The sequence below is a fragment of the Bolinopsis microptera genome, chromosome 13 (genome assembly GCF_026151205.1).
Source record: "Bolinopsis microptera isolate Bmic1 chromosome 13, MBARI_Bmic_1.0, whole genome shotgun sequence".
Taxonomy (NCBI): Eukaryota; Metazoa; Ctenophora; class Tentaculata; order Lobata; family Bolinopsidae; genus Bolinopsis; species Bolinopsis microptera.
Window position 1 is genome coordinate 8228579 of NC_087084.1, and position 16305 is coordinate 8244883.

General features: G+C 36.6%; 2 protein-coding genes across 7 annotated transcripts in view; both read right to left on the bottom strand.

The window, feature by feature from the left end:
• Window positions 1-16305, bottom strand: part of LOC134824966 (muskelin-like) — a 472587-nt gene that overhangs the window by 128811 nt on the left and 327471 nt on the right. The gene's annotated exons all lie outside the window — the stretch shown is intronic.
• The window catches only part of LOC134825503 (UDP-glucose 4-epimerase-like), a 64215-nt gene continuing 57187 nt past the window's right edge, over window positions 9278-16305 (bottom strand). Inside the window, exons 2-10 of one of the 6 annotated variants that reach the window (XM_063837727.1) lie at window positions 12962-13099; window positions 12529-12608; window positions 12291-12359; window positions 11850-11969; window positions 11336-11483; window positions 10977-11122; window positions 10620-10763; window positions 10265-10364; window positions 9278-9966 (exon numbers count right to left, since the gene is read on the bottom strand). In XM_063837727.1, coding sequence (XP_063693797.1) covers window positions 9881-9966; window positions 10265-10364; window positions 10620-10763; window positions 10977-11122; window positions 11336-11483; window positions 11850-11969; window positions 12291-12359; window positions 12529-12608; window positions 12962-13099 — 1031 coding nt within the window. In that variant the 3' untranslated portion in view covers window positions 9278-9880. Of the gene's footprint in view, window positions 9967-10264; window positions 10365-10619; window positions 10764-10976; window positions 11123-11335; window positions 11484-11849; window positions 11970-12290; window positions 12360-12528; window positions 12609-12757; window positions 12911-12961; window positions 13114-14545; window positions 15861-16079; window positions 16146-16305 lie in introns of those variants that run through there. The other 5 variants (XM_063837725.1, XM_063837728.1, XM_063837726.1 and 2 more) reach the window with 5 other exon arrangements.

The window sequence follows — 16305 nt, forward strand, 5'->3', positions numbered from 1 at the left end:
AAAAAATTAGAAGCTCGATTCGAAAAGAGTGCCGCGCGCCATAATACATATGGATAGGTTGTCATACGTTGTACGCTTCTACTAAATCGCTCGCCCAAATTTTAAGAAAATTCTTGTGAAAAGGACCTTTAGGCATGAAAGTGATCTAGATCGGTGTATTTTTGGACGCTGATTCCGAATCACCCCCCATGACGTAGGGTTTATAAAATGCTTCCCTGGAGAGTTATGGGCAAACAACCGTTTTGGTCACGAGAAGACAGAGGACAAAGCGGAGGCCGCAGTGCCCAGCCGTTAAATATTTTTTATACCAATGCTAACGGCCTATTTAATAAAATTGATGAACTAAAATGTATTTTATCAATGTATAAATCTATTGAGGTAATTTGTGTAACAGAAACTCATTTTAGTAGTGATATATTAGATGCCGAAATTTATATTGAAGGATTTAGTATGTTTAGAAAAGATAGAGATTTTAGAATTGACCATTCCACTGGCAGTAAAGTGGTGGAGGAGGCTCTATAATTTATGTTAAAAACTGTTGTAATGCTTCACTAGTGAACTCTTTTTTAAAGGCACCGGATTCTTTAGCTGTTAATATCAACACATCAGGTGGACTGATTAGTATTTGTTGTATTTACAGATCCACTTCATTGAATTTAGAACAGAATAATGCGTTAATATCTTGTATCAAGAGCATCTGTAGTGAAAGGAATGATTTTGAAACACTCCTTTTAGGAGATTTTAATTTACCAAATGTTTTATGGGAAACTGGTAGCATAAATAGTAATATTGCTAGCAAGAACCAGTTTTTAGTTACTCAACAGAAATTCATGGATGTTTTCAATGACAGTGGTTTAACTTGGTATTTCACCAACGAGACAACTAGAAGACGGCTTGTGAAGGATACTCTCCAGGAGAGTCTTCTTGATCAGGTCCTGTATACAAATGATGCTCTTGTCAACGGTTGTAAGATCGTTTCTCCGATTGGTAAGAGTGATCATGTTGGGATACTTGTCAAACTAGTTGTTTCGCCGGATACTAGCAAATGTTTAAAAGAGAAGATTATCAAACCTATATGGGGTAAGATTTCCTCTGAAGAGTTATTAAATTTTAGTTTGAAAAATATCGACTGGGATTATAGTTCTACCAATGATGTTCAAGATATGTGGGCTGAATTACATGGTAAACTGGAGACTGTTGCTGCAGCTGTTCCGACTGCTTCGGTTTATCTCGACAACAGACCTGTCAAGTTGCCATGGAGTACATCTGCACTTAAACGAATGAGAAAGAATAAAGATAAAGCATGGGCTGAGTTTGATATTAATCCATCTGATGTTAATTTTAGTTATGCAAGTAGCAAACAACATACTTATGAAGTAGCAGAAATTAAAGCTAAAGTTAACTATGAAAAGAAAATTACATCTAATCTAAAGCAGAATTGTAAGTCTTTTTACTCTTATTTACGAAATAAACGTCAAATTAAATCAAGTGTGGTTTCTTTAGATAGAGGAGATGGTACACGCACAGATAGTTCAACTGAGTCAGCTGAGGTACTCGCAAGTGCCTTTAGCTCTGTTTTTGTGCGTGAACCACCTTAGTCAAGGATCTGACGACATTCCCGTCTATATAACTTCCGCCCCGGGGTTTGAGACTTGGAATACCTCAAGGGACCCATTAGAAACAAATTTGGCTTGGTTAGAAATTTTGGCTATGGGGCAGTTTTGCGCAATTGACCACGCCCTTTTTTGGCGCTTTTGCAACTTTAGAATCAAAATAACTCCGCTTCTAATTGGAATTAGAAGCACAGCTTGGCTTTAAAGTTGTTCAGAATCATCGCATTTAGGGGGGTAGAGCATAATTTTAAAGTCAACAGACATCGGGTTGTTGAGTTATGTGACCACACCCTTATTTACCCTCGCGAGTCGTGATTTTCACACTAAATACGAGATATCTCGGCTTCTGATTGAGCTACGTGCTCATCCTGGGCATTAAAATGTTCAGAATCATCACATTGAGTAGGGTAGACCACAATTTCAAAGTCCTCAGATGTCAGGTTGTTGAGTTATTAGGCCCCAACCTGTTTTTACGCTCTCGCGGGTAGCGATTGCAGCGCTAAAAATCAAAATAACTCAGCTTCCAATTGAAGTTAGGAACAAAACTCGGGCAGCAAAATGTTCACAATCATCACATTGAGTGGGGTAGAACGTAGTTTCAAAGTCCTCAGACGTCAGATTGTTGAGTTATTAGGCCCACACCATAATATTTACGCTCTCGCGAGTCGCGAGTCGACACTTAAAATCAAAATAACTCGGCTTCTGATTAGAGTTAGGAACTAAACTTGGGCATAAAAATGTTCAAAATCATCACATTGAGTGGGATAGAACGTGGTTTCAAAGTCCTCAGACGTCAGGTTGTTGAGTTATTAGGCCCCAACCTGTTTTTACGCTCTCGCGGGTAGCGATTGCAGCGCTTAAAATCAAAATAACTCAGCTTCCAATTGAAGTTAGGAGCAAAACTTGGGCAGCAAAATGTTCACAATCATCACATTGAGTGGGGTAGAACGTAGTTTCAAAGTCCTCAGACGTCAGATTGTTGAGTTATTAGGCCCACACCATAATATTTACGCTCTAGCGAGTCGCGAGTCGACACTTAAAATCAAAATAACTCGGCTTCTGATTAGAGTTAGGAACTAAACTAGGGCATAAAAATGTTCAAAATCATCACATTGAGTGGGATAGAACGTAGTTTCAAAGTCCTCAGACGTCAGGTTGTTGAGTTATTAGGCGGAACCCTATTTTTACGCTCTCGCGAGTCGCGAGTCGACACTTAAAATCAAGATAACTCGGTTCCTGATTAGAGTTAGGAACAAAACTTGGGCATGGAAATGTTCAGAATTATCATATTGAGTGGGGTAGAACGTGGTTTCAAAGTCTTCAGACGTCAGGTTGTTAAGTTATTAGGCGGAACCCTTTTTTTACGCTCTCGCAAGTAGTGATTCTATGCTTAAAATCATAATAACTCTACTCCTGATTAGAGTTAGGAATTAAACTTGGGCATAGAAATGTCCAGAATTGTGAACATTTTTATACCCAAGTTTAGTTCCTAACTCTAATCAGAAGCCGAGTTATTTTGATTTTAAGTGTCGACTCGCGACTTGCGAGAGAGTAAATATTATGGTGTGGGCCTAATAACTCAACAACCTGACGTCTGAGAACTTTGAAACTACGTTCTATCCCACTCAATGTGATGATTCTGAACATTTTTATGCCCAAGTTTAGTTCCTAACTCTAATCGGAAGCCGAGTTATTTTGATTTTAAGTGTCAACTCGCGACTCGCGAGAGCATAAAAATAGGGTTCCGCCTAATAACTCAACAACCTGACGCCTGAGAACTTTGAAACCACGTTCTACCCCACTTAATATGATAATTTTGAACATTTCCATGCCCAAGTTTTGTTCCTAACTCTAATCAGAAGCCGACTTATTTTGATTTTAAGTGTCGACTCGCGACTCGCTAGAGCGTAAATATTATGGTGTGGGCCTAATAACTCAATAACCTGACGTCTGAGGACTTTGAAACTACGTTCTACCCCACTCAATGTGATGATTGTGAACATTTTGCTGCCCGAGTTTTGCTCCTAACTTCAATTGGAAGCTGAGTTATTTTGATTTTAAGCGCTGCAATCGCTACCCGCGAGAGCGTAAAAACAGGTTGGGGCCTAATAACTCAACAACCTGACGTCTGAGGACTTTGAAACTACGTTCTATCCCACTCAATGTGATGATTTTGAACATTTTTATGCCCAAGTTTAGTTCCTAACTCTAATCAGAAGCCGAGTTATTTTGATTTTAAGTGTCGACTCGCGACTCGCGAGAGCGTAAATATTATGGTGTGGGCCTAATAACTCAACAACCTGACGTCTGAGGACTTTGAAACTACGTTCTACCCCACTCAATGTGATGATTGTGAACATTTTGCTGCCCGAGTTTTGTTCCTAACTTCAATTGGAAGCTGAGTTATTTTGATTTTAAGCGCTGCAATCGCTACCAGCGAGAGCGTAAAAACAGGTTGGGGCCTAATAACTCAACAACCTGACATCTGAGGACTTTGAAATTGTGGTCTACCCTACTCAATGTGATGATTCTGAACATTTTAATGCCCAGGATGAGCACGTAGCTCAATCAGAAGCCGAGATATCTCGTATTTAGTGTGAAAATCATGACTCGCGAGGGTAAATAAGGGTGTGGTCACATAACTCAACAACCCGATGTCTGTTGACTTTAAAATTATGCTCTACCCCCCTAAATGTGATGATTCTGAACAACTTTAAAGCCAAGCTGAGCTTCTAATTCCAATTAGAAGCGGAGTTATTTTGATTCTAAAGTTGCAAAAGCGCCAAAAAAGGGCGTGGTCAATTGCGCAAAACTGCCCCATAGCCAAAATTTCTACCCAAGCCAAATTTGTTTCTAATGGGTCCCTTGAGGTATTCCAAGTCTCAAACCCCGGGGCGGAAGTTATATAGACGGGAATGTCGTCAGATCCATGACTACCTGGCCCTCTCCCTAAAACTGAGAATTTAAGACCTGACAATGAGAGTATTGATGATATTGATGATATGGAAGTCAGCAGTTCTGATATAAAAAAGCAACTTTTAAAGCTTAACATTTTTAAGAGTTCTGGTCCGGATGGTGTTCATCCGAAGTTGTTGAAATCGCTAGCTTATGACAACAATTTTGTTGAAGCATTAACTAAATTATTTCAAAAGTGTTCAGATACAGGATCTTTACCTGCAGTGTGGAAATCTGCATCTGTTGTAGCATTGTTTAAAAAGGGTATTAAATCGAACCCCTTAAATTATAGACCAGTTTCATTAACGTGTATTTTGTGCAAAGTGTATGAAAAGTTGGTGAGAGCACATGTATTAAATTTTCTAGAACATCGAATTTCGAAGCATCAGCATGGATTTGTTAAGGGTAAATCGTGTTTATCTAATGTGTTTACTGACCAGAAACTTGATAGTAAATTTTATAAAAAGGAGCACACTAAACCTCTGTTTAAAAACAACGAGATACTCACTGTACAAAATCTTTATACTTACCATAGCTACATAGAATTATTCAAGATCATGAAGTTTTCTACTCCTATGTCTATGTACGAAGAGTATTCTCGTTCTTCCAGGAAACCAATGCTTATTATCAATAAACCGGATCCCCCAGACAACCATAACACGAGGTCAACGAAAATATGGAATATAATAACCCCTAACCTTAAAATCTTTGATTGTTCTGTTAGTATTTCTTGCCTGAAATCCAAACTGAAATCTTCACTACTTTCCAACCAGCATTGTCATGCCGTGTATGACTGGACAAATAAAGACTTTGATATTTGTAACCTTAAATTTTCGTAGGCTCCTGCAGGGATTCCACCTGACCTCCAAAATTTCATGACCAAATCGACTTACTCTGCCAGCGTATTCCTCTGTCAAGTTAAATGTGATGTGTGAGTGAGTAAGTGTAGTGTAAAGAGATCCTATTTTTGTATCCAATTTGAATTCTAATAAAGACCCTAAGCATTATGATCAAATTTTTAGTACAATAGTTATATCAGGGTTGACTTCTATGATTAATATTATAACCCAATATTCATTTCTTTTTCTCCCTTAAATTTAAACCCCCACTTAGACATTTAGCCATGATTTAGTATTGAACACCCAAAATACTTACCGTCCTTAATAATCGTAAAGACCATTTGTTACAAAATAGCTGCTAGAATAATGCATGCCAAATATTCCCTCTTACACCCACAAATTATAATGCCTTCCCATCAACGCCTCTAATTTGGTCACTAATCAACCAGACTAGCGTTCTGGTGTGTACAAAAGCTACCAGCCAGTACATTCCTTGCCCCGCTAGTTGATTGTCAAAAAATCATACAGCTCAGAACAAACGGCCATTTACCACTAAGAGCATTATATGTTTTCATTTGTTTAAATTTTATGCTGTAAAATGTGCTAAAACTTTGATTATTTGTTTAATTGATCATTTGTTTAAATCTTTTAGAGACATTTGATGACATTCTTGACATTTTAGATGAAGGTGCCCCGGTTGATCTTCTATACTTTGATTTTAGTAAGGCATTTGACACAGTCCCCCACTTTAGACTTCTGTCTAAATTGGAAGGCTTTGGTGTCAAAGGAAAGGTTTTAGATGTTATTAATTTTATTATTTTTTGACGGCCCCAACGTTAATGTGGCTCTTGCTATGTGTTGGTTCAGCCGAATTAATTATTATATTTAATCAAGTTTATTTTTCTCGTTAGTTGTCATCCGGCCAAACATTAAGCAACTTATATTGCAGTACCATTTATCATTTAGTAATCAAAATATGTCATTGTAATTTTGCATGGCTGAAATGTAACGCTTGATTTATATATATAATGATTAATTGAATTTTCAAATAAAAAAATTAAAAAAAATTTCTTACAGACAGGACTATGAGGGTTTCTGTAGAAGGACAATGGTCCGAGGTTAAACATGTTTTATCTGGTGTTCCTCAGGGGTCAGTTCTAGGCCCTCTCCTATTCATTCTGTATATTAATGATTTGCCTGACCTTGTAAAAAATAAGATAAAGTTATTTGCTGATGATCTTAAATTAATTGGTAATGCAGCTAACCACGGTAGTGTTGCTGAAGATATCGAAGAATTAGAAGTTTGGGAAAGTATTTGGCTTTTACAATTTAATCCTGCCAAGTGCAAAGTAGTGCACATTAATTTTAACAACAATCCTAATTTAAATTATAAAGTAAATGGTATAGAACTTGAAGTATCTGCACAGGAAAAAGATTTGGGGGTTATTACCCATAGCTCCCTGTTTTGGAACGAACAGATCAAAGCATGTATTGCTAAGGCAAATCGTATGATTTGTTGGATTGTAAGGAATTTAGTTATTAGAGAAAAGGTTGTTATGATTGCTATATATAAAGCTTTAATAAGACCTCATCTTGAGTATTGTGTCCAATTGTGGAATCCACCTGCGGCTCATGGAAGTTGGGGGACTGTTTTGGAGCTGGAGAGCGTCCAGAGGCGGTTTACCCGTCTGATTGATGAGGTGGGTACTCTTCCTTACAGCCGTAGACTGGAAATCCTCAATTTGACAACGCTGGCAGAGCGGCGAATACGTGGGGACCTTATTGAAGCTTTTAAGGTTATTAATGCTATGACTGATTATGGTTCAGACTTGTTCAGACCAAGCAGATCAGGTCTTAATCTGGTTTCATCCAATAGATGTAGTAAAAGTGTGACAAAGGTCAAGAATATCCAGAAGTCTTTTCTCCCGGAGCGAGTTATTCCATATTGGAACAAACTCCCTCCGGACGTCAAGAACTCTGTGACAGTTTTAGGTTTTAAAATTAAATTAGAAGGATATAAGATAGATATGATTTCTAAAAGTATTACAAATGATTGCTTTTTTTTGGAATGTTTCTAATGAAGTTTTAGTAAGAATTGAGGGAGCCAGTTATGTCAGTAATAAAGAGAAACATAACAATTATCTTTGGTTCCATCCTTATGCATTATGTGGCAAAGAAGCGTTTTATAAATCTTTATTCCACTGGGAAGTTTTTAAAATAGGATAATGTTTTTGATGAAATTGTTTTTAAATATTGTATTTGATAATTTAGTAGAGGCTCTTACGGGCATTGTCTGCTCGATACGTTAGGGACCCCAAATACACCTAACTAGACGTATTTTTGACCGTAGAATCGATTGAAAGTGGTTTCAAGATGATTGGACTGATTGTTCTGGGGTAAAATCGCAAAAAACCGATTTTTGGGCCAAAAATAGGCCAAAAAACCATGTTTTTTGATATTTTGAGCAAGTTAATTTTGTTGGCATGTCGGCAAAACTTGCATAAAGATAGCTAAAAGACAGCCGCACAAGATTGTATAAAAATAAAACAAATCCCTCTATTTGTTCTGAGGTAAAAATCCAAAAAAGTGGTAAAAATTTTGACTTTTTTGCTTGAAGTTTGAATAATTTTTTGCAGTTGTATTAAATCAACCCAAAAATAGTCACATCGTGTTTGCCTAAATTTTTCCTTTCCGAGAAGTACCCACTTCATATACTTTATCGAAGTTTGAATATTGTCACTCCGCAAGCGTTTTTGGCAAATTTTCGACGCGCACTACGCGCAAAAGCATTTAGTTGTTATCAATTGGCACCCGCGCGTTCATCATAAATTTCAAACAGCTATAACTCAGCGAGATTATGTCCGTTCTAGCTCATATTTTCACACTAAATAGAAAATAATGTGATCTTATTGCTGACAAAATATGAATATAATTACTCTATTTGCCTTAGAGTAATAGACTGTCAAAGTTTAAAACGCGCATTGGTATAGCACGTGACTAGTAAGGCCAAATTTATACTTCTTAACATATTATCGATCCTTAGACATCATACTATTGTGTCCAATTAGCGGTTAGGTCTCTAAACTCGTAGCAGAAAACACGTCTTTTTGCCCGTAAGAGCCTCTACTAATTAATTAATGTTGGTGGGGAAATATTTATTATATATTTTTTTACACAGTGCGATGATAGTTTGTAGACATGTGTAATGATATTGTGATGTCATAAATTTTATTTACTTACTATTTACTTACACGTGACAGGCTATTAAAACGTGAATTCGATTATTTATGGCTCAGGTTAGGGTTAGGGTTGTGGTTAAGATTATGGATAGCTTCGGGGTTATGGTTAGGGTTGGGATTAGGGTTTATGTAAAACCGTTTCGTACGGCTGCAAAACCAAAAAACTAAGGTCACGTGAAATTTTTGGGCGAGCGATTTAGTAAGAGCCTACCTTGTATGACCCGCCGCGCACGAGCAACGAGTGCGCGGGTCCCCCTGAATCGTAGAAACGCTGAGAAACCACTTAGTGAAACGACAATGGGGATCATATCACGACGTGATACAAGGGATAGGCGCGCGACCGAGGGAAGTGGGTCACGGATAGGATCACGTTTGTAGCATGCACGATGCACTACTGGCCCGCGCATCCAATAATGCTTCTCGCTATCTTCATTAGATCAGCGAGATGCACTACTTAACTACGTGCCACGCCGAGCTGCGTTCAAAGGATTGAAATCGTCAATATATATAACAACGTGTGCACTCCACGGATGAAAGGCGATTATGTTGTTAATGTTATGTGTTAGTTGTTATTGTTAAGAATATTTTGATGTTTAAATATAATCGATTATAAGAATGAAAACTCTGAATATTAGATAAGTATCTACTGGGATACAAATTAATTGAATTGAATTCCCAAAATAAATTACATTATTCGTTATAATCTTAATATCAATACGATTAAGTTGAAATACATTAGAAACATGTCAGTTCAAAATATGAAATAATCTTTAGTGAATTCTTATTAAAAGTCCTTCAAAAGGAAAACCCAGAACAAAAAAATGTACATAAACTTTATTACTTCTAAATTGACACCACATTTAAATATTATGTAAACCTGAGAACAAACTAAAAGTTATCAGACTGTAGACGCTGCTGCCGCGACCCATATATCTCATCGATGAAATGACGGGACGATGGAGGGGCTGTATACGAAGCTGCAGAAACTTAAAGACAAAAAAGAAGTCTGGATAGAGTAAAAAGATTTAAACCCAAATCGAAATACAACTTATTGATTAAATTAATATCAACCTTAACTTGGTAAAGATTTCCATTTTCAGCACTATAATAAGATGTATTCACAAGTTTGCTAATGTTTTAGATAAATTTAGTAAATTACAAGTTATTTGTCACCTAATTCGTAATTCCATCATGCAGTGTAGTTGTGAGGATTACAATCTCAAAGCTAAAGAAACTAAAGTTTTCCCGGAGGAGGGGTCTCGAAACCGTTGGGATTTTTGCTCTGCCAATGCCATGCATCCTCACACATCTCATCTAAACCTGCGGGAGATGGGTAAGTGATTGCGGTTGGACTGTGGAGGGGGTGATGACAAAAGCAATCAAAGAATATATATAGGGGAAATGATAAGCTTACAGCATATGGTTAATGTAATAGTAAATGTCAAGCAATTAAAATTTAATATAACTTTCAAAACGGATCACTAAAACCGATAATTATATCTGTTATAGTATAATTTTATAGCTTTAACAGCTAAACTGTCGTAGTGAAAGTGAAAGTGAAAGTGAAAGTGGAAGTGAAAGTGAAAGTGGAAGTGAAAGTGAAAGTGAAAGCTCATACCTCGTTCGGCGACCCAATTAAGCTCAGTTTTAGCGAGGGCAGGATCAGAGTAACAGGAAGCCACATCACCCGCTCTCCTTCCTACTAACTTGTATGGAACCTGAAAAGGAGTGTTATGATTAGAATAATGAAATTCAAATGGAAAAAGGATTATACGGTACTGATTCCTGAGATTTTTAAAGTTCTTCCCTTAAAATGGCCGGAGACTGTAGTACATGGTAATGAATATAGAATGGATTCAGTCGACAAGTTTATATTGTTGACGATTTTGATGCAGTGTTCAGAAGGGCCTTTGAGGCACAAAATTCCTACTGATAAAATTAGAACCTTATTTATATTTATATTTCGTATTTACCTCTTTTCCAGATGCCTTGGAGAAAGCATTTACAATGTCCAGGACGCTGTATCCATTTCCGGTACCAAGGTTGTAAACCTTCAAACCGCACGATTCTTCCAACTTGTTCAGTGCTTTGACGTGACCTTCTGCTAGATCAACAACCTGGAATAAGTAACCAATTTGATTATGAAATTCGAGCAAATGTTCACCAACAAAGGGATTCGTTACTCAAAAGAAATGAAATAGAAGGAAAAAATAATTCTTTATTTCTGTATTATCATGCCTAGAGCTAATAAAAATTCCAGGTCTAGTAACTCTCATAGTATGAAGATTGAAACGTCTACAAATTCTACAAATTCTACAAATTCTACAAACATGAATGTAGTCCCTGACACCAGTACCATCAGGGGTATCGTAGTCACTACCGAAGACACTGAGGCATTCTCGTCTCCCTATAGCTGTTTGTGAGACGTAAGGCATGAGGTTGTTAGGGATATCTTTAGGGTCCTCTCCGATCATACCTGGGAGAAGTTGTAAACCAGTCAATTAATTATTCAATCAATTAATTAATTAATTAATTTATGTATTATTACAAACAGGAAATTAATAACCCCGTATTTATTGTCAGCTGATTAAGATGTAATATAAAACAGATACAAGTAGTTAAAACAACACGTAACATGCGAACGATCCCTAATAACAGCAGTTAAGAACAGATAAGAACAGATAAGAACCTGATTTGTGAGCTCCCACTGGGTTGAAGTATCTTAATAGCACAATATTCCACTCGGAGTCGCTTTTAGCGAGATCTCTCAGGACACACTCATTAACATGTTTAGTTTGTCCGTATGGGTTGGTTATTCCTACTCCTGTTGGGTGGACCTGAGTTATAAGTAGGTTAGATGAAATCGTCACGAACTGGGGAATTTATTAAGCATTAATTGAATAAGTTATTAAAATTTACAGTTTTCTGTCATTTCATAAAAAACATAAATTTTAATAACTACTCACAATAGTGACTTTAATATATAATATTATTATTTATGTAAAATATATACAAATATTTATCATGCTCCAAGTCTCAAATTAAGCGAACATTTGATTCGACGAAATTATCACAAGCACACAATATATCAGCACAAGAAAAAGAACAAAAAAGCACATAAAGCACATAGAACAAAAAATAAAGAAGTAGTACGTAAAGTGAAAGTGAAAGTGAAAGTGAAAGTGAAAGTGAAAGTGAAGTACCTCATCCAGGGGTAAGTACTGCGGTGCACCGTATACAGTAGCTGAACTGGAGAATATCAAGTTTTTACAGCCGTATTGAGACATTACTTCCACTAGGTTTACTGTGCCGCCCACATTCACCTGTTGGGAGTTATTTATTAGAAAATTTACATTACTGTTACACTATAACTAGTTTAAATTTAATTTGATTATTTTACATTAGTTTTACTTATCCAGTACAATAAGACCAGAATACCGACAAGTGTTTAGATTCAGAATTTTATATCCAGTCCTTTATCGATTAATCTTTATCATAGACGGCAATAGACATTTTACTGGCTCAAAACTCAGAATTTAATCTCAATGAGAGAAGTGAAATGTAATGTACCTTATAGTATTTCAGAGAAACACTGAATGTAATGTACCTTATAGTATTTCAGAGGATCACTGAATGTAATGTACCTTATAGTATTTCAGAGGAACACTGACGGATTCACCGACTGCTTTTAACGCTGCAAAATGTATCACAAACTGAAATCAAGAGTATACTTTAGGGCTACTATTTAAAATCAAGAAAGTGTTATTATTACTGACATTTAAAATGTGACAAGTAAAATAACTTAGGAATTTCAATCGTGCTTGAAGTGATAACAATGACTACTAGTGACGACTAAATGTTTTGATATAAATTAGCACAAACCTGAAAGTCGTGTTTTTTGAAGATTTCTGACAGCGCTGGCGTGTCCAGTATGTCTGCTTCGTAGTATTTTATCTTCTGACCTGGATAATAATTGTTAAATCAAGCTAGTTGAACATTTAGATTTTGGATCTTAAAGAGATGCAAAATTTTGCTCTTCATTTATAAGAAACAGCAAAAGATCGCGAATGAAAGAAAAAATAAAAATAAACTACGGTATTACAGCTCATACCGGTGATTTTCTCGAGTCGTTCAATGCACATGACAGAAGAATTAGAAAACAAGTCAGCAATAACTGGAATATATCCAGCTTCAAGTAACTGTATCACAGTATGGGAACCGATAAACCCCGCTCCTCCCGTCACTAGTACCTCCCTCGACATCCTAATTAGACAATCAATTAGATAATTAATTAGTTATGTAATTAATTAATCACCTGTGATTTCTTCGAGTCTTGTTAAACAAACAGGGCTGCTGTTAGAGAAGTTGTCCACTATAATGGGAGTATAGCCAGCCTGAGTCAGCTGTATAACTGTGTGGGATCCTATGAAACCCGCCCCTCCGGTTACCAGTACTTCTTTAGACATTCTGATTACATGATTAATTAATAAATAATTAATTAATAATTAATTAAGTAATACGTAATAATTAACCTGACTTCTCCTGATATTCTGGTTTTGACAAATGTTGACGGTTAACAAATGGAACTTTAAATGATCAGACGGATCAAATTCACTAGAAAGTTCTAATAAATGGAAAATATAAAGAAGTCAAGCGTTGACAATCACTCTCCAAACAGTAATCACCACTAGTATAGGCAGTGAATACTAGTAATGATACAAGATTCCTATAATAGTCATGATTTATGCACTGCAGTATAAGGTAAGAAATTTAACATATCAAAGAAATGTATCATATCGAGGCAGATCAAACGTGGAAAAATGTAAACCACATCCTACACAGATATTCGACGTGTAAACTATAGTTTAGTGTCAATCTAATTAAACTCTAGTAATGGTGAATGGAGTAATGGGAGACTCATGAAATGCAGACATCAGAGTAGTATTATAACATGTATAAGATTAGTGTTCGTGTACACCTCACATGAGCAACGTGTCCTGTTTCTACTCCTGGATTGCTGGATATACAAATAGAGAAATTTCCTGTCGAGATTAAATTACCAGCCATGTCCGGGCGTTATCACAGTAATTTCCTAAATTCGGCCCGACAGTATTCCTGTATTTATCAACGAACCACATCAGACCGCAGCAGATTAAACACGAACAAACACATTACACAACCACAACAAAACATACACAACCACAACAAACTCAGACCGGCTCTAGGGACGGGCAATAAGGTAATAGTTGAGAATAGCTAGGGTTCCCTCCCTAGGTAGGAGTAGCCTGGTAAGTACTGTTTAAACTAGCTACAGACAGATACTGTAGTTAGGGAGTAGTGAGGAATGTTATATATTTGAAGGTGATCTCACGACCTAGCTTCTTGTAGAGAAGGTAAGTTGGGGAGATATTTGCAAACAATAAAACTAAAAGGAAGATGTGAGGTTGAGGAATAACAATTTAACCTGTTCAATGAAACGTGCAAGTTGCATAAATAAATGAATATAATAAATAAACAAAACATTAAAAACACGAAGCCACTAAATAGGTATTAGAGCTCGCAAGAACAGTGGACTGCAGAACAGTATACGTGTAGTGAATGACGCAGATAGTTTGTGAGGCTATGTAACACGCGGCCTCATAGAATGTGAAACTTGTACTGTGGGGTGCGGTGCACGGGAGGAGTTATTATTTCTTATTGAATTAACTTTAATGGCGACTGAAGTTTAAATTTCTTTTAAAGAGGCTTACTGGATTAAACGTGAATAAATCTGTAAATTAAATTCCACAAATCCAGCGAAACTTTTGGATAATCTTGATTCCAGCTTCGTTTCGAATATCGAACTTTTCATATTTAAATTGTAATTCAGTTGATAAAGACAAGATATGAAACATGGCTTCTGACAACAGATTGTTCAATACTGAATAACATTGCAACAACAGATAAATAATTTAAAACTTGAAAGTACGTCATGAATACGTCATAAATACGTCATAGTACCCGTCACAGTACCATCTGGTGGTACAAAACTCAAATTTCAACAGACAACACTATGATGTAACATCATAAGCCAGTTTGGCTATCTGGATACTGCCGCCAGTTTAACAATGTTAACAGTGAACTGCACTTCTATTGTTCTGAACAGAAATAAACAAAGGTCATTGTTGTTACAACTAAAGAGAATTTAAATAATTAAACAAATAATTAAATTAGAGATGTGAAATTGATCTCATTGTTATGTCTCTTCTTATTGTCACACTGTAACTAACTGAGTAAAGTAGATGCACCGTGTTATTGGTCTTATCAAGGACTTCAACTAATCACCTGGGTGCCAATGACCGGCCTTAACATTAAAACTCATAACTTCCTTGGGGTTTTGGAGCTCAGCTGTCATCTAGGTAGCTGTAAAATAAAAAAGCAAGCAGGCAACGGAAAGCACTCAGATTTGGCTGAATTTACAAATTAGAGAAATAATAATAAGAAACAGAATAATGTCTGGATACCATGGTTGGCCGGTGAGTAGCACTGAATTGAAGGATGCACGTAGGATACATGTAGGATTAAGGATACATGTAGGATACATGTAGGATACTATGTAGGATACATGTAGGATACATGTAGGATACACGTAGGATACACGTAGGATACACTTAGGATACATGTAGGATACATACATGTAGGATACTATGTAGGATACACGTAGGATACACGTAGGATACACGTAGGATACACGTAGGATACATGTTGGATACACTTAGGATACATGTAGGATACTATGTAGGATACACGTAGGATACACGTAGGATACACGTAGGATACACGTAGGATACACTTAGGATACATGTAGGATACTATGTAGGATACATGTAGGATACACGTAGGATACACGTAGGATACACGTAGGATACACGTAGGATACACGTAGGATACATGTAGGATACACTTAGGATACATGTAGGATACTATGTAGGATACACGTAGGATACACGTAGGATACACGTAGGATACACGTAGGATACACGTAGGATACACGTAGGATACACGTAGGATACACGTAGGATACATGTAGGATACATGTAGGATACACGTAGGATACATGTAGGATAAAGTGTTCACCCTCAGTGAGGAATCTGTGATTGTAACTTAGCCTCGTCTATTCCCTTAAGAAGTTTACCGCACTGTCCTTTAATGTCTCTTATACACTCCTCATTTACCTGACCGAGATATATGTTAAGTTTATAACTTATATAATAAGTTATCAATAAAAAATTACACTTATAGTTGTTACAAATTTTTTAAATGATGGAATATTTGCACTTACAACCATGAAGCGTCAGGCTGTCTGAGTAATTATAACGACAAACAAAACAAATGTAAAACATTTTCCTTAGCCATTTAGCTGGAATGACCCTTACTGTAATTTGTAATCTCACCTTATAGCCATCCTTAAAATGTCTACGTTGATAAGCGCTGATCATCTTACCCAGCATACCCGCTATCTGCAAGTTAGCGTGAATATTAGGAATACTTACAACATCTAGTAAGTAGTTATTGGAATGATTACTTAATAGATCAATAAATGGAATATAAGTTATTTGAAATTCAGGAGGGGCCAGATTCCAGAATTATCAACTCACAAGACGGGAGCCTCGTGAGACC